The sequence below is a fragment of the Equus quagga genome, chromosome 9 (assembly GCF_021613505.1).
Source record: "Equus quagga isolate Etosha38 chromosome 9, UCLA_HA_Equagga_1.0, whole genome shotgun sequence".
In the NCBI taxonomy this organism is placed as follows: domain Eukaryota; kingdom Metazoa; phylum Chordata; class Mammalia; order Perissodactyla; family Equidae; genus Equus; species Equus quagga.
The window spans coordinates 15,446,932-15,469,101 of NC_060275.1; the positions used below are offsets into that span (position 1 = coordinate 15,446,932).

General features: G+C 35.3%; 1 protein-coding gene across 12 annotated transcripts in view; it reads left to right on the forward strand.

Moving 5' to 3' along the window:
* The window catches only part of PIGN (phosphatidylinositol glycan anchor biosynthesis class N), a 183,897-nt gene that overhangs the window by 7,084 nt on the left and 154,643 nt on the right, over positions 1 to 22,170 (forward strand). For 10 of the 12 annotated variants that reach the window (XR_006890180.1, XR_006890181.1, XM_046672270.1 and 7 more), the window contains 4 exons: positions 14,256 to 14,508; positions 17,087 to 17,208; positions 17,677 to 17,775; positions 19,576 to 19,682. Coding sequence is in view for 10 of the 12 variants with exons in the window: in XM_046672270.1 (XP_046528226.1) it covers positions 14,288 to 14,508; positions 17,087 to 17,208; positions 17,677 to 17,775; positions 19,576 to 19,682 (549 nt within the window). In the remaining 2 variants the exon portion in view is untranslated. The remainder of the gene's footprint in view (positions 1 to 14,255; positions 14,509 to 17,086; positions 17,209 to 17,676; positions 17,776 to 19,575; positions 19,683 to 22,170) is intronic. The other 2 variants (XM_046672275.1, XM_046672276.1) reach the window with 1 other exon arrangement.

A 22,170-nucleotide genomic window follows, 5' to 3' on the forward strand; every position in this document is an offset into this window, starting at 1 on the left:
TGGCTTAATAGTTTACCTGATCATCTTCTCTCGTGTGCAGGTCTCAACTACTTTCTTACAGTTTTGACTGGCAATATTCACTCTTCACATGGCAGATTTCTCTATTTTTATTAACTATCATAAGTAATTAAGAACATAATCTCTAGATGACATCACAGAAAATGGCAGAGTATAGCACTAAAAGGGTCAGTCTCTCTACTGAAACAAGCAGAAGTTCTCAATAACAGAATCAGCTTCTTTGGAACTCTAGTATCTGATTGAACATTTGCAGCAACCAAAGGACAGCTTAATGAAGAAAAGGGCAGCTGAATTTTGGTAAGAGCACTGTGGCATTTTCACCCACTGGATTGCATCTTCGTTCACTAGTGTGGCTTGGCAGCAGCTGTGGGGACTATGGCCTGCATTCCTGATGTGGCTTACTGGTGTTTATTGTGGATCTTGTTCTTAAAATACCATGGTCTGTTCATTTCCTGAGTGACTAATGCAGAGGCTGGCTTTTGTTTCACACCCCCTCAAACTCCTCCAATACATGGAATGCATGCTCAGAAAAGACCTGAGAGGTCCCTAGGCTTCTACCTCTGGTTAATCTCTGGGCTCCGTGCAAGCAGAAGGTGGCCAGGTTTAGCAAAACAGAAAGATGACTGAAACCATCAAAAATCAGCATCAGGGGCCGGCCTGGTGGCGTAGTAGTTAAGTTTGTGTGCACTGCTTTGTCAGATTTGGGTCCCAGATGTGGATCTACACACAGGCCATGCTGTGGCAGCATCCCACATACAAAATAGAGGAAGATTGGCACAGACGTTAGCTCAGGGACAATCTTCCTCACCCAAAACAAAAACCACAGGTAAACCCTGGTGATGGGAGAATCTGATTTCCAGGGTTACCACGTTAAAAATTTAAGTTTTCAACAAAAAATTACAAGGCATACAAAGAATCAGGAGAGTATGGCCCATTCATAGGAAAGAATAATAAGTCAACAGAAACCATCCCTGAGGAAGTCCAGACATTGGACTTACTGCACAGAATTTATCAAGTCTTACATATGCTCAAAATACTAAGGGAAACCATGGACAAAGAACTAAGGAGATCAGAAAAGTGATGCATGTGCAACGAGAGCATCAATAAAGAGACAGAAATTTAAAAAGGAACCAAGTGGAAATACTGAAGCTGAAAAGTATAATAGATACGAAAAATTCACTAGAGGAGTTCATTAGCAAATTTGAACAGGCGGAAGAAAGAACATGGAGATAGGGATGACTGAAATTATCCAGTCTGAGGAGCAGAAAGAAAAAGGACTGAAGAAGAGCGGTCAGAGCCTGAGAGAACTGTGGAACACCGTCTTTAAACAATAAGCTTTTAGTGTGATTTACACCAATGTGAACACTAAACCACTTAAAAGCATATGAGTTTAGCAAATAACCTTTATTGACAGGAACAAATGTTATGTGAAATCGGAGCTATCCATAAAATTTGTGGTGGTTATAACCATAACTCTAGTTGTGTTATCTTTTGAGTACAGACTTAGGCTCCAAATTGATTTTTTTTCCTAATTTTTATTTTGAAATAGTGTTTATTTATTTATTTGCTGAGGAAGCCCTGAGCTAACATCTGTTGCCAATCTTCCTCTTTTTGCTTGTGGAAGATTGTTGCTGAGCTAACATCTGTGCCAGTTCCTCTATTTTGTATGTGGGTCACAGCACGGCTGCTGACGAGTAGTGTAGGTCTGTGCCCAGGAACCAAACCTGGGCCACCGAAGCAGAGTTTGTGAAACTTAACCACTAGGCCCTGGGGCTGGACCCTGAAATATTTTTAGATCCATGGGAAAGTTGCAAAAATAGTACGGAGAATTCCTGTACACTCTTCACCCACTTCACCTAATGTAAACATCTTGCATAACCGCAGTATAATTATTAAAACCAAGATGTTAACATTTGTATGATACTGTGCTGTCAACTAAGCTATAGATCTTAGTTGAAATTCACCAGTTCTCCCTCTATTGTCTGTTTTCTGATCCAGGATCCAATCCAGTTTCCTTGTTGCATGTAGTCATGTCTCTTCAGCCGTCATTCTATGACAGTTCCTCATTCTTTCCTTGTCTTTCATGACCATGACATTTTTGAAGAGTACTGGTCCATTATTTTGTAGACTGTTTCTTAATTTGGGTCTGTCTGATATGTTCCCGAGAATAGATTGACATTATGCATTTTTGACAAAAATACCACATATTCTTTTGCCGAGAATCTATGTTGTGCCTTTCTCAGTGCATCATGTCAGGGTTGCATCATGTTAATATGTCTTATTACTGGTTATGTTAACTTTGACCACTGGGTTTAAGTGGTATCTGAGGGGTTTCTCCATTCTAAGTTAGTAGTTTTCCTGTTGTAATTAATATATATTTTGGGGGAGATTTCTTTGAGACTGCAAATATCCTGTTTTGCCTCAAACTTTCACCCACTGAGTTTAGCATTTATCAGTGGATCTTGCTGGCTATAATTATTACTGTTGTGTTTACCTACTTATAATTTTACATTTCCCTCATTCTTCTACATTTGTTAATTGGAATTCTTCTGTGAAAAAGAGGTGTGAGATTCTAAACTCATTAATATCTCATTGCATGCTGGTAGAGATAAGGATAATATGTAATTATCTACAACATGATGTTAGAGAAAAAGTATCAACTATATTCTCCTTTGAGTTTGCTCCCTAGAATTCTCTTAGACACTCTCATTTAACCTTATCTTTCTTATATTGAAATAAGTTATTTAAAAATAAAAATCAACAGAAACTATTGTTCATTTTTTACTTTTTCTATACCTGAAATCTGAGACAATAGAGCTTATGCTCCCTAATTGGAAAAATTAATTAGTTGGTGGTGGTTCCTAATTTACTTGGGAGGGGTTTTATAGGCTTTCAAGGACTCTTCCTTTTTCTTGGCTCTTTTCCTACCATCCTCCCCAAAACAAGTAAAATTTATCTTCAACTTAATGTAATTTTCAGTGAACTAGGGGGAAGCAATCAAATAAAACATATATACATTCAGTTCATTCCACCAATTAATTGACTACTCCATACCACTTAAGGCCCTGAGGATGAACAAACAGAAAGGCAGTCCTTGCCTTCATTCTAGCTTATATTCTAGTCTGAGAATTCACATTAAAAAAAATAAGTTTTTAAAATGCTAGGAAGAAAATAAATGTGGTACTTTAATAAAGAAACATGGGTGAGGATTCTTTTTGATAGCAGATCAGTGAACCATCTAAAGAGGGGACATTTAAACTGGGACCTGGAGATTGAGGATCCAGCCAGTGTAGTGCTGAATCCCTGAGGTGAGAAAGAGCTTGGTGTGTTTCTAGGAATTTAAGGAAGGCCAGTGGGACTGAGCCTAGGGAGGAAGGGGTGCTGTGGGAGTGGCGTGATGAGGTGGAAGAGGCCTTGGAGATGCTGGAAGGACACGGGTTGTTATTCTTGGAACAATGAGAAGCCACTGAAGGATTTTAAGGAGGGAAGAGATATGACCTTATTTACCTTGTAAGGGAAGAAACTGGAAATTGTATGTGGAATGCGTTAGAAGTACCTGAGTTTTGGGGTTAAGACCTGTGAATAAAATCCCTAAAGAACAATTAGAATGAAATGTAGGGACCAAATGAAATTTAGTACGATTTGTAGAGTCCAATATATAAGATAATTACTTTAGAGGAATGGAAAAATTTGTGTCATGTAGTTTCCTGTAGTTTAATAGGGAAACCCATTTGTAGGTTGTTGAACTGATCCAAGTGAAAAATGATAAACTTATATGGTGGCTGTAAATGTGGAGAATTGAGAAACACAAGCCCTTTTGGACATAGAACCAAACTGGATGCTGAGAAATATTAAATAAATGTACAATGTTCATGTCATTAATATTTAGTAGTAATGAATATTCCAAGTCCATAATCAAGAAGTTATGAAATTTAACTGGGGCAGTTGTTTTCAGAGCCACTTAAAAAGTTGTTTTGGGGGCTGACCAGTGGTGTAGTGGTTAAGTTTGTGTGCTCCACTTCAGTGGCCTGGGGGATCCAGGTTCCGATCCCAGGTGCCGACCTACATACCGCTCATCAAGCCATGCTGTGGCTGTGTCATACCTACAAAATAGAGGAAGATTGGCACAGATGTTAGCTCAGCAACAATCTTCCTCACCAAAAAAAAAAAGGTGTTTTGCAGGGATTAAATTGCATGACAGCTTGAAAATGGTCTCTGATCATCTTAAAGCTATGATTTTATAGGCTAAGCAAACTTGTACAGGACACTCATTTTTCTGTTCAATTGTTGCTATATATATAAAAGATGTTGTGAGTACTTATCTAAAGCACTTTTACAAATAATGCCTTAGAATTAATTTATCTGATTAACAGAGTAGGAAATTAGTAGGATCAGAAAAAATATTGAATAAAAATATAAATAGCATAAATCTTCTGTTTCATAATACAATAGAAGGCGTCAATGTGTTGATGTTGATATATAACTCATTGTTATAATTTTTTTTTGTTCATTTCACCTAACTAGATTTTTATTGCTGCTTATTAAGTAGCAGTATGATTTAAACAAAAGACTTCATCTCGCTGGCCTTCAGCTTCTGCTTTTGTGAAATCAAAGTTTGACTAGGTTGTCCATACTTTCTAATAATTCATTTCTTCATGTAGTTAACATTTACTAAGAAACAATGGGTCAGTCACAGGTGGACAGATGTCGTGGATATGCAAGTGACTGGGTCTGTGTCCAAAGGATCATTGTTTAGTAAGACTGAAAGTCAATAATTCCAATAGTGAACTAGGCGCTACTCTGGAAGTGTTTCCAAGGCATACAATGGGAAGATGAGCGATCAGTTTCAAGGGTGAAATTATGGAAGGCTTTTTGGCTTCTGTTCTTTATTTGTGCCTCTTCCTTGTGTTCCAAATGGAGAGGAGGAAGGAGTGAGAGAATTAATTAGGAGGTTTAGTTGGCAGAATTTAGTGAATATGTGACTATTCTTGTTTTATAATGTTTAGTTTATTGTGTTATCATATACAGAGTACCAAGCACTGGGCCAGGTATGTGACATAAATTCATTCTAATCCTCACAACCATTTTTGTAGTTCATTGGTGTTATTTGCTCTTTACAGGTGACAGATCTAAGGCTCAGATTATCTAAAGACAGAATCTGCTAAGGACTTGATTTCCAAGCCCTTCCAAAATAGACATGAAGTTGCCTTTTAAAATTTTGTAGACTGTGGCCTAATAGGTGCCTGAATAGAGTTATTGTCAAGTTCTTTTATTTATGGAATTTACTTATATTATTGTAATCACTAATAACAAGTCTCAATCTTAATTTACAATTTGGTAGGAAAATGTATCTGTTTCTTTTCTATTGCTTTCTTTCAAAATAATGTAAACTCAGCTATTTAGAGTTTGATTTAAAAAAATAAAAGCAAAAGTTGAGTTGCTTCACAATCTGATTGTCTACAGTATTGCTAAAACTGTATATTTGTATGGTGCTGTGTTGTATTTACTTGGTATAATACTCCTGTCTTAGAATAGGACTGATGGTGTCTTTTTTTTGGATGGATAAGGAAACTAAGTGACTTGACAAGGATCCCATTGTTATTATATAACAGAGCTAGATTTTTCCTTTGGCTATTATAGCTTTAAGCAGGTCAAAGTTCTCAAATAAAAGTTTTATTTCACTACTTCAATAAACTTTTCGGTGGTGGAAAATTTATATTATCCTTTAACACATAGACTTTGATACTTTTTTCAGAAAAGCTATGTAATAGCAATTGGGAAAAGAAAGAACATAAGTCCAGGGAGTTATTTGTAAATGCAAATGAAAGTGAGAAATGATATAGATGTTTGCTTATTTATAAGCATAGTAAGGAGAATACTAAGATTTCCGTGATAAAGAAGAGCTACTTATTTCAATGTAGCTTCTGTACATCTAAATATACCGTTTGTACTTTAGCTCTGAATAGAGTTTAAGATCTACCTGAAATGAATTAAGTGCTGGAAAAATGACTTACGTTGGACAACTAAATATGATACCTGACAGACTGGGTCCTGGACTGAAGGCTAGGAATAAAGGATAACGAGTGAATAGCATGTTAGGAATAATTTTAGGCCAGTAAATTTGACAATTTGAATGAAATGGACAAATGGACAAATTTCTTAAAAGATGCAACTACCAAAACTCACTCAACAAGAGGTAAATCTGAATATCTCTATATATGAATAAATTGAATTTATAGTTAAAAACCTTCCCACAAAGAAAACTCCAGGCCAGTGGTCTCATTGGTGAATTCTGTTACACAATAAAAGAAGAAATATCAAGTTCTACGCAAACTTCCAAAAAATCCAAGAGGTGGCAAAACTTCCCAACTCATTGATATCAACACCGGAGAGAAAGGCATTACAAGAAAAGAAAATTATGGTCTAATATCTCTCATAAACATTGCTTTAAAATGCTAAACAATATTTTAGCAAATAAAATCCAACAGTATATAAAAAGGATAATACTTAATGACCAACTGGCATTTATTCAGGGAATATAAACTTGGTTTAACATTTGAAATTCAATCAGTACAATTCCCCACATTAAGACTAAAATAGAAAAACCAAATGATCATGATCATCTTAATAGATACAATAAAAAGCATTCAACAAAATCCAGCATCCATTCATTTAAAACTCTCAGCATATTAGTTAGTAAAGGGAACTTCATTAACTTAATAAAGGAAATCTACAAAAACCTAGAAAACTGAGAACTTTCATCCTAAGATTGGAAACAAGGCAAGAATTTCTGTTGTTACCACTTCTCTGCAACATCATACTGGAGGTCGTAGACTGTATGATGAGCATAAGACGTAAATAAAAGGTATACATTGACAAGGAAGACGTCCTTTATTTACAAGTAACATAATTATCTCTGTAGAAAATCAAAAGACATCTATATAAAAGCTACTATAACTAACACTTTATCAATGTCATAACATACAAGATGAATATATAAAAATCAGTGGTGATTTAAGAACTAACAACAGGAAATTTAAATAAAAAGTATTATTTACAATAATATCAAAAAATATGAAATATGTAGGGATGAATTACAGAAGCAGGGGAAACTAGAGGGTTATGATTATATTCATTATCTTGATTGTGATTATTATACACTTTAGATATGTACAGTTTATTATAGGCCAATTATGTCTCAATGAAGCTATGAAAATGCTATAAAGAACATTATCTGGCCACTTAAAAAAATTGGAGTATAGATGGTAGATTAGATAAAATACTGACATTGAATTTACTGAAGTTGATAACTACTTTAGCTATATAAGAGGGTATCACTATTCTTAGGAAATAAACATGAAAGTGTTTAGGGGTAAAGGGCTGTTGTATATGTAATATCCTCAAATGGTTTAGAAAAAATATTATGTAATTTTACACACACACACACACACACACACACACACACACAGGAGAGGGGTGAGCTGGAGAGGCGAGGCAGGGATGGGAGAGCTGAGAGAAAATGGTAAAGCAAAGGGAAAATGGTAACATTTGTATATGGCTAAGGGGCATATGAGTATTTGTACCATTATTCTTGCAACTTTTCTCCAAGTTTGAAATTATTTTCCAACAAAAAATATTAAAAATATATGCTAAAGAAGGTGTCGTCATTTACAAAAATTCCTTAATGGGGACACAAAATACAATAACCAAAAGAAAAATTAATTGACTTAATCAAAATTTAAAAGTACAGGTCTTTGAAAAACACTGTTAAAAAATGAAAAGGGAAAAAAAGAGGATTTTAAAAAAATGTTCATTACACACATGAGAAGTTGCTCACCATCACTGGTTATAAGGGAAATGTAAACTAAAACTACAATTGGTTACCACCACACTCCCACTAGAATGGACAAAATTAAACATTACCACACCAAATGTTGAGCAACTGGGACTATCAGACATTTCTGGCCTGAAGGACATTATGCTAAGTGAAATAAGCCAGTCACAGAAGGACAAATACTGCATGATTCTGTTTATATGAGATATCTAAAAGAGTCAAACTCATGGAATCAGAGAGTAGAATGGTGGTTTCCAGGGATGGAGGGGAGGGAGAAATGGGAGTTACTGTTCAATGGCTATAAAGTTCCACTTATGCAAGATGAATAAATTCTAGAGCTCTACTGTACAACGCTGCCTATAGTTAACAATATTGTACACTTGAAAATTGAAGAGGGTAGATCTCATGTTAATTGTTCTTACCACAATTAAAAAAAAATTACCCATATAGATAAGGAAAGTAGCAGCAGAGCAGTGAAGCTGAAGTTGCTGCTTTGATGTAAAATCAAGTTTGGGACTTAGTTCTCTAATCAAGAGATTTACGTCCATTAGATTAGATTTTAAGCCCCAATATGGATGGCAAACAAGTTTTTCTCACAGAGTAAATGCAACTTCATGTACATCAGGAACACTAATAATAGCTAGTACTTGAGTGCTGACTACATGGTAGGCACTCTGCTGTGTATTTTACATATTACATGTTACATATTAACTCAATTCTAATAAAACCCTAAGGAGATAACTACTGTTGTCCTCCCCATTTTACTGATGAGGAAACTGAGGCACAAAGAAGTCACAGGACCTTCCTGCAGTCATACAGCTGATAAGTAGAGAAGGCAGTATTTGAATCCCGGCAGTGGAATGCTAGGCTATACGCTAGCATTCTGCTGTCCTGCCCCCCAAGGAAAGATACTGAGATCAGGTCTGGGCATGTTGGTCATCTGGATAAACGTTAGAAAAAGCTTGGGCTCTCCACTGATGTGACTGAGGGTTCAAATCTCAGCTCTTCCCCTTACTAGCTATGTGATCTTTGGAGCATCAGTTAGGCCCCATGAGACTCGATTCCTTCCAGTGAAAATGGGGATTCTAATATTTCATTTACAAGATAAAACCTGAGGATTAGAGGAAATAATGTAAGAAAATCCCCAATCCCAGGATCTGGTACAGAGCAGGCACTCAGTTGGTAGTAGCTAATACTGTAATTGAATACTCTCACAGTGTGAAGAAACATTACACACTGTAAGAAGGTATAACACATATTATACTTTCTATAAAAGTCAAGTTAAATTCTTAAATGGAATTTATAGCAAAATTGTAAATTGTCAATAAAATAAAGTTGTAAAACTTTTAAAGACAATGCTTGTAGGTGTGTAAAACAGTTTGGAAAAAGTTTGGCAGTTCTTTTTATAAATTTAAACATCTGCTTACTGTTTAACTCAGCAATTCTAATTCTGCATATTTATTCAAGAGAAATGAAAACACATATACATAAAGTCCTGTACATTTACTGTTCATAGAGGCTTTGTAATAGCCAAAAACTGGAAACAATTCACATATCCATCAATAGGATAATAGATAAACAATTTGTAGTATAGCCATACAATGGAATACTTCTCAGTATTAAAAAGGAACAAACAACTCAATCACAGTGTGTGCATTAATCTCAAAAACGTTATGCTGAATGAAAGCAGATAGAATAAAGTACGTACTGCATAATCCCATCTCAGTGACATTCTAGAATGATGAAAATTAATCTTAAATCCCAGAAGGATTGAAAGATCAGTGATTGCTTATGGACAGGGCTGTGGGGGAACTTCTTGGAGTGATAAAAATATTCTCTATCTTCATTCTGGTGGTTGGTTATATGAGTGTATGTATTTGTCAAAACCTGTAAAACTTAAAATGGGTCCATTTTTGTATATAAATTATACTTTAATAAAGTTGATTAAAAAGTAGATGTCATTCATTAGAATGCTTCAGAAAAAACTTAGTGAGACTATTGACCTTAGAATAATTGACTTATTTAAATAAGTGGAATATATTATGATAGAGAGCGCTTACATTCAGAAAAACAATTGTGTACAGCTAGAGATAATTTTTATTTAATATGCATATATTTAAAAATTAGACTAAAAGCATACATTAGTTGATAATTTTTGGATCTGAAAGAATTATCACAGGGTTCCTCGTTAGCATTGAAAAGTGGTCTACCAGATATTGTATTTTTGCACTCATCTTTTGATTGCCTAATATTCCAAGTATCCTTGAAGACTTGGTTAAATGTCAGTTATTCTTCAAAGCCTTTCCTTTGGTTGGGTTCATTGCCCTCTTCTTGGGGCCCTGCTAAACTGAATGCCTGTTATACTGAGGTGCATTTATTTTCATGCCTCCCTTCTTTGGACATATGGAAAGCAGGGACCATGTCTATTCCTTTTTCTATTTCCAGTGCTGAGCGTAAGACTGGAGAAGTAGTAGGTTTTGAATAAATGTTGTTGAATTGAAATAGGATTCATCTTAGCCAAAATTACTTTGCCATTCATTTAATTAGTTCATTAAAAAAAATTGATGCAGCACCTGCTCTCTGTCACTAGGTAGGACATACAGTAGTGAACAAGATAAGACCTCAATCTTTGTCCTTATGGGACTCACATTCGAGTGGAAGAGAAACATTAAGTAAATTTTAGCAATAAATACAGAATGTATAATTGTTTAAATCAAGGAAAATGAGGGAGGGAGTCTACTTCTGGGTTGTCAGAGAAACCTTGAGGAGGTGACACATTTGAGAAGATGCATGAAAGATGACAAGAAGCCTGCCATAGGGAGAACCAATTGAAGAGCCCAGAGGTAGCATGCTTGGGACAGAGAGGTTTCCCTGGATACAAGACTTTCAGTGCCCAAAGCAGGAAGGTCCCAGGCCAACGAGGAGTAGGCCAACTCCTCCACTTGTGCTCTAGGTTCCATCTCTTCATGATTTCACAAGGATTTTTGTCTTGTGTAGTTACTTTAGCTTTCTGCTGCAGCATTAATTTCTTTCTATATTCTAAGTTGCTCCTCAACACACAGATTGTCTAGTATCTCTTAGGTGAGGAAACCCCTATATTGGCCCTACATCAGTTTTCCTTTTTCTTGTCTTCAGACTCAACGTTCTCCCAAAGAGCTGTACTCATTCTCTTTCCCTCCCTCACCTCCCGTTCAATGTTCAAACAAGCACTTTAATGGGGCTCAGCTTTCACTACTCTGTTGAAATTTCTCAACAAGGTTAACAAGAACTTCAAGTGGCCAAATCACTCTTTGCTGCCCTGCTCTTTCTCTAATCTTTTAATCTTTTTAATCTTTTAAGTGTATCTGACAAAGTTGACCACAGCCTCCTCTCTTGAAACACTGACATTAGTAACAATTTCTCTGTTTGAAATCTTGTCATTTAGGGGCCAGCCCTGTGGCCGAGTGGTTAAGTTCACGGGCTCCACTTCTGCAGCCCAGAGTTTCACCGGTTGGGATCCTGGGCACGGACATGGCACGGTTCGTCAGGCCATGCTGAGGCAGCGTCCCGCATAGCACAACCAGAAGGACCCACAAGTAGAATATACAGCTGTGTACTGGGGGGCTCTGGGGAGAAGGAAAAAAAGAAGACTGGCAACGGTTGTTGGCTCAGGTGCCAATCTTTAAAGAAAGAAATCTTGTCATTTAGAATATTCTACTCAATGTCTCCTTTTTAATTCATCAAATTTAGTTTGTTATACTGCATCTATTTGAAATGATGGCTTTTTCTTTAGGAGGGCTTGTGAGATAAGCAAGAAGAGAATTACATATTGCAAGTATTTAATTTATTATTAGGAGAATCAGTATTCAGCTGAAAAAAATCATTTCCATGTACAGTATATCAAAAGCCTTAAAGATGCTCAGAGCCTTTGACTCAGTGATTGCACGTATAGGCAGTATCTTAAACACATAATGTGAAATGTCTGAAAAGTTATAAAAATTATATACAAATTTACATTAATTACATTGACACTTTTAATAGTGAAAAATTGGAGAAAGCCTCAATGCCTAACAATATGGGGATGATCAGGAAAATTAAGATGCACCCATAGAATAGAGTGTGGTAATGGTAAATGATGTGTAGGAATAGGTCGTTTTTTTTTTCCAAATAACAGAGAAATGTCAATGTATAATAAAGGAAAAAAATCAATATGTAAAATTGTGAGCCTCTGTAAAAATGTAGATAAGATGAAAATTCTAAGAAACTGTTAACATTTTTCTTTAGGTGGTAGAATCGTAGATAGTTTCTCTTTGTTTTCCAAACTAACCACAGTGATTATGTTTTATTTTTGTATTCAGAATACCATTGTTAAGATGGTAGTTGCTGTGTAGTTGAAGCTTATGTATATTAGAAAAAGCTGGGGGCTGGCCTCATGGCTTAGTGGTTAAGTTCATGTTCTCCACTTTGGCAGACCAGGGTTTCACTCGTTCGGATCCTGGGTGCAGACCTAGCACCGCTCATCAAGCCATGCTGAGATGGTGTCCCAAATAGCTCAACTAGAAGGACCTACAACTAGAGTATACAACTGTACTGGGGGGCTTTGGGGAGAAGAAGAAAAAAAAGAGGAAGACAGGCAACAGATCTTAGCTCCGGGCCAATTTTAAAAAAGAAAAATGCCAATTTTTTTTGTTGTTGTTGAGGAAATTTTGCCCTAAGCTAACATCTGCTGCCATTCTTCTTCTTTTTGTATGTGAGCTGCCACCATAGCATGGCTACTGATGGACAAGTGGTGTAGATCTGTGCCTGGGAACCAAACCTGGACCGCCAAAGTGGTGCGCACCGATCTTAACCACTAGGCCACCAGGGCTGGCCCCAAAAAGCAGAATGTTTATTTTGAGGGTTTTGTCTTAGATTGCAGAATAGCATCTACTCTCTAAGGGATTTTCATACTTTGTGGAATATCTTTGATATTTAATTGACTCGTGATTCTCTCAAGAAAAAAGTGGCCCATGATTTGACCATTTGCTCGATTTTATTTTCTTTTTATGATGTGCTTGACTTTAATAAGGTGTTTTTCCCAATATTCCAGTTTTTTGGCAGGATGTTTTGCCATTTTTTCCTTCCATGATGTAATTCTTCAGGCCAGGAAGAATAAGATGTATCTGTAATTAAAATTACCTCATCTTTGGTGTTTTTCAGCCCAGAGTCACTATATGTAACTAATGCAGTTACATTATAAGAAAGACAAGTTAGAGTACTTTGTTGTTGTTGTTTTTAATCTACAGAGAGATTCATCAACAAAAGCGAATTACAGACTGGTTGAAAAGTACTCCAATGGACAGTTTGATCGTGACAGTTAATGGCATACTGTCTTACAGGGTTATTCAAATGTTTCACTTTGCTTAGTATTTGTAAGCTCATCAGATGTAACTATGTTTTCTTGGTGTTCTCTGTAGAACCCCAGCACACAATTATGCACATAATATGTGCACAGAACATTTTTACTGAATGAATGAATGTAACCTTCTGCTTTTTGTATTGGTTTAGGGAACTTAAATAATGTTCCCTTAATGAGTGCAAATTTTCTGAAGCGCAGATGAAGTTTAACTACTTTTTCCTCCCTATAATTCAGCTAAATGAACAAAATGCGTGTTGTCTGCTCAACTTGGTAGTAGTCAAGAGAAGATGGAAGTCTCCTAAACTGATAACCAAAAGTCAAAAATAATCCACAAACATTTCCATAATCTTAAATTCCAAGAATATCAACAGTTGATGTGTGGGCAACCAAGAGTACCACGAGTTATATTTTCTATTTTATTCAGGATTTGATTTCAATGAACCCTAATTCATTTTAGGACTCATTTAATTCTTTCTGTTTTTTTTTTTTTAAAGACTTTATTTTTCCTTTTTATCCCAAAGCCCCCTGGTACATAGTTGTGTATTTTTAGTTGTGGGTCCTTCTAGTTGTGGCATATGGGATGCCGTCTCAGCATGGCTTGATGCACAGTGCCATGTCCACGCCCAGGATCCGAACCGGTGAAACCCCGGGCCACCAAAGCAGAGCGCACGAACTTAACCGCTTGGCCATGGGGCCGGCCCCCTCTTTCTCTGTTTTTGGATCCTATGTTAGTTTTTATGACCTTAGTATGCATTTAAATTTACTATAAATAGTTTATTAGTGCTAATTGTTTACTATTATGCTTGAACTTTTTCTTTTTGCTTGAGTGTACTTTATCATGTATTTTATTTCAGTATTATCTCATTATTAAATAATGTTTATTGTTAGTACCATAAATGAAAATGAAGTTATGAGTTATGTACTGTAATATTTTAAAATATACGTTCAATCTACACAGTCATCAAAATATGTGAAAATACATGATTCATTAAGGTTTACCCAATTTAATTTTGTTCCCTCTTTCAGTTTTTCTTGAAGATTAATGAGTTACACTGGATATGCTGCTGTTCTTTATTTTGGGATTGCTCGTACATTTTGTGTTCTTCGCCTCCATCTTTGATATTTATTTTACATCTCCTTTGGTTCATGGAATGACTCCTCAGTTTACGTCATTGCCTCCTCCAGCAAGAAGATTAGTGCTGTTTGTTGCTGATGGCCTGCGAGCAGATTCACTTTATGAGTTAGATGAAAATGGAAATTCCAGAGCGCCATTTATTAGGTAAGCGTGTCAACTGGTAGAGATGCACCTCTGGAAAATATAATCCTGATACTATTTATCTCATCTTGGGCACAAGAGTGATGACGAGAAAGAGAATAGGGCACATATACATTGGCCATTGTCTTATGGATTAGCAAGTTATTTCTGTTATTATGGAAGTTGATATCAGGTGAAGTGAAATGTATGACCTTAGCTGCTTGGCCAAACATGTCCTAATTTCTCAAATCTGTCTTACAACTCACTATGTTATCTTTTTGTTATAAAACAAGCCTGTTAAATTTTTTAAATAATGACAAGCATAAATGTTAATGAACTGCTAATTGCAATGATGTTTAACTAGAAAATACAGACTTCAACTCAAAATAAACCTTCTGTATAATATATAAAGCCCTTCCAAGCCTATATCACTGTGCAGTGTAATTTTAGATTCTAAGTGGCTTTAAAAAGAAATGTTTAATTTTCTGGACTTATGGGGCTTCTGCAAACAATTGTTCTTTTTCTGATTAGTGGCAAGCCCCTCAAAAGCCCTTCCTAATGCTGTTGTGGAGAGACTAAAACTCAAATTCAAGTGGAAATTTCTCTAAAATATTGCGTCTTCCCCTGACCTTATCTGTGATCATTACCTTCTATCCCTTTACTCTGTTTTATTTTTCTTTGTAGTACTTAGCATATGCAGGTTCCAGGAAGGCTGCGCCTTTGTTTTGTACAACACTTTATCTCCAGTTCCTAGACCATTGTAGGCAGTTAATAAATATTTGCTGACTGCTAGAAGAATGAATGAACTTGAATTCTAGGTTGAATTTCCAGAAATAAATTTATGGTGGTTCAAAGAAATGCATAATATACTAAAGGATAAAAATAAATAAATGAACCACTCAGGGCAATAGGAAAATATGAGTAGGAAAATAAGATCAAACCAGAGTTAAGTTCAGCACACAAAAATGTGTAACATAAATTCCTACAAATAATTAAAAAATTTGAGTGATGTATTTTGGTGAATTTCTTAGTTTTCAAAGAAAGGAGAGAAATATAGTTCACTGCAAAATTAATAAAATAAAAATATACAGGTTGTTAAGAAAAGACGAGTTTTTCTGGTAGCACTTGTTTCTCCTTTGGGTGTTAGGTGGCGGGCCAGGGCTCACACAGTTGACGTGCCTTGTGTTGTATGTCATTGTGTGTTTACAGTTTCAGGAATCTTCTACGTTTTGTTTGTTAGTTTATTTTTTTAAATATATGGTCTGAATTGATCAAACTGTTTTTATACAGAGGTATCCAAATTTGTTTATACCTCCCTCTTTCTAAGTTCGGTTTTCTTTGTATAACTGAAGAGGTTAAAAAATATTTCTCCCTTAATGTGTGGTTCAGTAGTTTTCAAGCCTTTTAATTATTATGTATGTATTTTACCAAAATTGGTTTTATTATGAGGTGAATCAATATTAAGTATCTACACTAGTACTTACAGATATTTTTCTACAGAACATTTGGAGAGTCAAGCATTTATCTTGAAAAATGTTAGCAATGCTGTCATTGTTTTATATCTTGTTGCTCTGCCGCTCTTTCCCCTGCAATGGCATTACTGGTGGTTTTGCTTTCTTCACCCAATTTTTCAGAACACTGTGATATAGCTTAAAGAATGTTGATACATTTTAGCAGAAGAACACTTTGCCTGTTCTAATCTCAAATTTAGGAATATAATTTAACTCCCAATTAGGAGTGTAGCCGTTTCCCCTCTCCTTAGTTTTTTATTTTGGGGATTTTTCAACTACAGAAAAGTTGAAAGGATTATATAATCAACATCTGTATACTGCTAACCTAGATTTAAAAATTAACTTTTTTTTTCATATTTGTATTCTCTCTCTCAATACACACACACATATACCCACACATGCTTAAACTTCTAATTATTTTTTTCCTAAACAGTTTGAAAGCAAGATATTATGACACTTCACCCATAAACACTCCAGCATGTCTCTCCTAAGAATAAGGACTTTCTCCTATACGACCACAATACCATCATCACACCTAATAAAATTTAACGTCAATAGAATAATATTGTTCATATCAGTTATTTCTTATGTAACAAAGCATCTCAATACTTTATAGCTTAAAACAGTAGAGGTGGGGCCGGCCCTGTGGCCGAGTGGTTAAGTTTGCATGCTCCGCTTCGGCAGCCCAGGGTTCAGATCCTGGGCGCAGACATGGCACCATTCAGTAGGCCACCTTGGGGCGGCATCCCACATGCCACAGCTAGAAGGACCCACAACTAAAAAAAATATATATACAACTATGTACTTGGGGGATTTGGGGAGAAAAAAAAAAACAATAGAGGTATATTTTGTCTCATGATTCTGTGCGGTGGTTGGTGGTTGGTTGTTTTACCTGAGCTCACTTATGCTACTGAATCCAGCAGGCAGGAGGGCCAGGACTGGGCTCAGCTGGCGTCAGGAACGTTTCTTATCTTTTTAAATTTTGATTCACTTTTTTGGTTTCAATTCCTTCTGTAATAATCTTATTCTAAAGCCTTAACAGAGCATTTAATCCTGGTCTATGTTAACTATTCATCTGTGGTATCTTTTAGGAATATCATAATGCATGAAGGCAGCTGGGGGATTTCTCATACTCGTGTGCCAACTGAATCTCGGCCAGGTCATGTCGCCCTAATAGCTGGTTTTTATGAAGATGTCAGTGCAGTTGCCAAAGGTATCGCCTATTTAGACCATTTGTCACATGAAAAACTTATTGCGTAAATATTGCTGCTTTAACACTGAATCATGACACACAGTAAGGTGTGTTTTGAGATACTTTTGACAAATGTTTTAGTATGCCTTACAAAAACACACTGGTGTTGATTGAATAATTAAACTTTAGTTTTTATCATCCTGTACTATTGGAAGAATATGATTGGATGGATCTATGGTTTTCCTACATGTTAACTCTCAAAAGTACAAAAGTGAGTCTATATTTTAGTAAGAAGTAAATTATCTATTGTAAACTTTTGAAAAATTTTGTGGTATAATACATGTGACAAAATCTTTTATTAGTTTTGCATTTGTTCTGCAATTAATCCTCGTTATTATTTTAAGAATACTTCTTTAGGGGCTATACTAATACTTCGCCATGCATCTATTACTATTGTTAGTGTTTGCTTTTTTTCTTACTTACCTGAAGGATGGAAGGAAAATCCTGTAGAATTTGATTCTCTTCTTAATGAAAGCAAGTACACATGGGGCTGGGGAAGCCCGGATATCTTGTCTATGTTTGCCAAAGGTAAGAGTCATTGATTATATTTCCTCAGATAGTAAATAGGTAATAAATCAATAAGATAATTTCTAATATATTACTGTATTTTATTGATTCTGAGATACATGTTTTTATATATTTAACATCTCTGAAGTAGGGATGTGTATTACAGTGGATAGAGATGTCAGTTTGATTTTTCCTTTTTAGTTGTACTTGAAATATTGGCACATCATACGGTTGTTAGTATCTTGGATTCGATGAAATGGTATATGACTGTAACATTTAACAGCTTTATAATATTGGGCAAGTTAGGTAACTTCTCTGAACCTTAATTTCCCTTTTTGTAAAATGTGATAATAATTTATATCTCATAGGTTTGTTTTTGTGATTAAATTAGATAATTCATGTGAAACTTTTAGCAAAGTGCTTGTCACATAATCTCTCATGATGATGATGTTGATGTCTGGTTCATTTTACTTTGATAAATTATTAAGAAGTTAGTGGATATTCACATATAGATTTAAACATTAAAGTTTATATTTATAATTTCTGTTTTCATATGTTCAAGATCATGCCATTTGGATTTGTTTTATTTGTTTCTGTGCATGAATCTACAAGTACAGAACATCTCTTGATTAGAAAATTCACTTATATTATTTTCTAAAATCAGTTGGATTCAATTTGAATTTTATGTCATTAAATGCTTTTTAGTGGGAGCAGAATGATTGGTCATTTCACGTAATGAAAAGGTTTTGTGACAAATTTACTTAGCCATGGGTGTAATTATAATAATTGGAATTATTGAAGATTATTATATGTCTTAAAAGCAAAATATATATTTAGAATTTTATGTATGATATTCATAAAACATTGTTATGTAGGGCAGGCCAACAAACCTCACACTGCTTGCTATTTATAGACTTCTTTTTTCGGAAAGCAGCTTAGCTTTGGGGGACTGGTAGTGGTGAGGGTGGATTAAGTTGCTATGGCTCACCAAACTTCCCTTCCTACTTCTGGCTCCAGTTGATAGGACAGGACCAATGCCTGAAATGGAGGCCATCCAACAGGGATGTTCCATTTCTTATGGTAACCAACAAACACACTCAGTCTTAAGATGTGGGAAGGAGAATGGCTGAACAGTGACGTAATGTCATTAGAGCAGAACTGATATTATCAGAGATTGTCACTACTTTGTTATATCTCTTCGTTATGACCTGTAAGGGCCTATCTAACTCAGAAATTCACTAAATTGATTAGATTATTAATAAAATCTTGCAAATGTATAAGATTAATATATTTGTTGACTCTTCGGACTGTTTGGCAATAAGCAATATTTATTCCCTTATATTGAGAAAAATGAACATACTATGAATAAAAGAAGTGAAGTATTTCAGTTTCCTTCTTGCTTTAGGAAGTTTTGTAAACTAAATGACTTCATCTGTTTTAGATCGTAACATCCTAAGGATGCACACATTTTTTGGCTAGTTTAATCCTTATCAACAAACTTTGGTTTGTTATAGTTTATTTTTGTCCTATTGTATATTGGCATTGTGACTTTGGCAAGTTAATTAACTTACATGTAGTGTATCTGTAAAACTAGAATATGTTATTGTGAGAACAAAAAGCAACAGCATATGTTAAAGTACAAAGCATGGTCCGTGGCATGTAAAATAAATGTTGAATTATTCCTCTCATCTTTCTCTTCCCAGCATAATACAAAATCTTTTTGAAAAATCTGGTTACTCACAAAAATCTTTAAATGACTTACATATTTTATGACAGTTTAAAAGATTGTTAAAGTCTTTTTTCCCCAAATTTCCTTTTCAGATGTTAGTGGAGACCATGTTTTTATACATACTTATGATGCTGATGATGAGGATTTTGGTGCTCATGATGTAACAAAACTGGATACGTGGGTTTTTGATAATGTTAAGGTACGTGCTATTGAGTGGTTAATCTACAGCACATATATTTGTACCTAAGGTACTAGAAACTGATTTACTAGTAACTCCATCTTAGTTTTTTTCTACTTGCATGAACTTGAAAGTTCTGTTTTGTAGCACACCACTTTAAAAAGACTAGATTCTAAGAAATTACACGTTCTACAATAATCAATTAATAGAAGTTTTTTTTCATCGTTACACTTGTATTTCTGAAAAATAAATCAATACTCTCTTCTTGCTCCAATTTCTCCCTCTCTTGCTGCCTTTTTCCTGTTTAACTAGATTATTATTATTTTTTATTGTTTTTTTATTGAGTTAATGATAGGTTACAATCTTGTGAAATTTCAGTTGTACATTATTGTCTGTCAGTTTTGTTGTAGGTGCACCCCTTCCCCCTTTGTGCCCACTCCCCACCCCCCCTTTCCCCTGGTAGCCAATAATCTGTTCTCTTTGTCCACATGTTTAAAATCCTCATATGAGTGGAGTCATACAGAGATTGTCTTTCTCTATCTGGCTTATTTCATTTAACATAATTCCCTCGAGGTCCATCCATGTTGTTACAAATGGGATGATTTTGTTCTTTTTTTATGACTGAGTAGTATTCCATTGTATATATATACCACATCTTTATCCAATCATCATTTGATGGACACTTAGGTTGGTTCCATGACTTGGCTATTGTAAATAATGCTGCGATGAACATAGGGGTGCATGGGACTTTTGGAATTGCTGATTTCAGGTTCTTTGGATAGATACCCAGTAGAGGGATAGCTGGATCATATGGTAGTTCTATTTTTAATTTTTTGAGGAATCTCCATACTATTTTCCATAGTGGCTGCACCAGTTTGCATTCCCACCAGCAGTGTATGAGGGTTCCTTTTTCTCCACAACCTCTCCAACATCTGTTACTATTTGTTTTAGTTATTTTTGTCATTCTAATGGGTATAAGGTGATATCTTAGTGTAGTTTTGATTTGCATTTCCCTGATGATCAGCGATGATGAGCATCTTTTCATGTGCCTATTGGCCATCCATACATCTTCTTTGGAGAAATGTCTGTTCATGTCTTCTGCCCATTTTTTGATCGGGTTATTTGGTTCTTTGTTGTTGAGTTGTGTGAGTTCTTTATATATTAAGGATATTAAGCCTTTGTCAGATGTATGACTTGGAAATATTTTTTCTCAGTTAGTGGGTTGTTTTTTTGTTTCAATCCTGTTTTCCTTTGCCTTGAAGAAGCACTTTAGTCTGATGAAGTTCCATTTGTTTATTCTTTCTATTGTTATAGAAGTTTTTAAAAAATAATTTTAAAAAGATAACCTTTTTAAATTCCATGTTTCTGACAGTAAAATGAGCCCTAGATTGGAATTCAGGAAACCTGCATTTCATTCCTAGTTTGGTGAATTATTCTAGGTGAACCTTCTTGATCTTCCATTGACCACAGAACCAGTTTCTTACAGTAGTGGAACCATGTGAGATGTGTGAAAGTCTTTTGAGAAATGCTGTTTAAATATAACACATTTATAATAACATAAAATAGATAATGTTTTAAAAAAAATTGTACTTTAAAGAAAAATTAGATAAGCAGAAATAAATTAGCAAATTAGTCATAATAAAATATCTGTGAGTTTCCTTTAGAAATAAAGATTTGGATTTAATAGTGACAATTATCCTAGTTTCACCAGCAATCCAGGAGAATTTATATTTTCAAAAATTGTGTGAAAGTCAATTGTGGGTGGATATTGGCTCTCTCCTTTCTGCCAATCCATTTTTTTCTCATCTCAAATTGCAACCTATAATTCATCTGTTGTAAGAAGCATTCATTGATTGACCCTTAATGATTCTTCTTTTTACCAGTGCTGTCTTTTTTATTTTTGTGAGGAAGATTGTCCCTGAGCTAACATCTGTTGCCAACCCTCCTCTTTTTGCTTGAGGAAGATTGTGGCTGAGCTAACATCCGTGCCAATCTTCCTCTATTTTGCGTGTGGGATGCCGCCACAGCATAGCTTGATAAGCAGTGTGTAGGTCCACAGCTGGGATCCGAACCTGCAAAACCCAGGCTGCCAAAGCGCACGCATGAACTTAACCACTACACCACAAGGCCAGCCCCACCAATACTGTGTTTTGAATTGACATTGTGGACTTCTCCACAATACGGTCATTTTTGTTTGTTTGTTTGTAAAGGTGCTCCTCAATATGTGCCTGTATTACCTTTTGTATTTTCTTGGCAGAAATTAAGTGCTCAGTACCTTCTTTCGTAAACTCTATTTCTTTTTTCAGGATCTTTTTCCTTGAAATTTTCTTTTTCATTTAACATACACTTTTGTCAACAGGGAAAATTTGCAAGTTAAATAAAATCTCTTTAAAAAAATCAACAAATTACTTTGTTAATTATCACTTCTTAATAAAATCTACTTATGTTAGCACCTACTTAAAGGCCCTTGGCTTCTAATTTCATATACATAGCTAAAAATGCTCCAAAA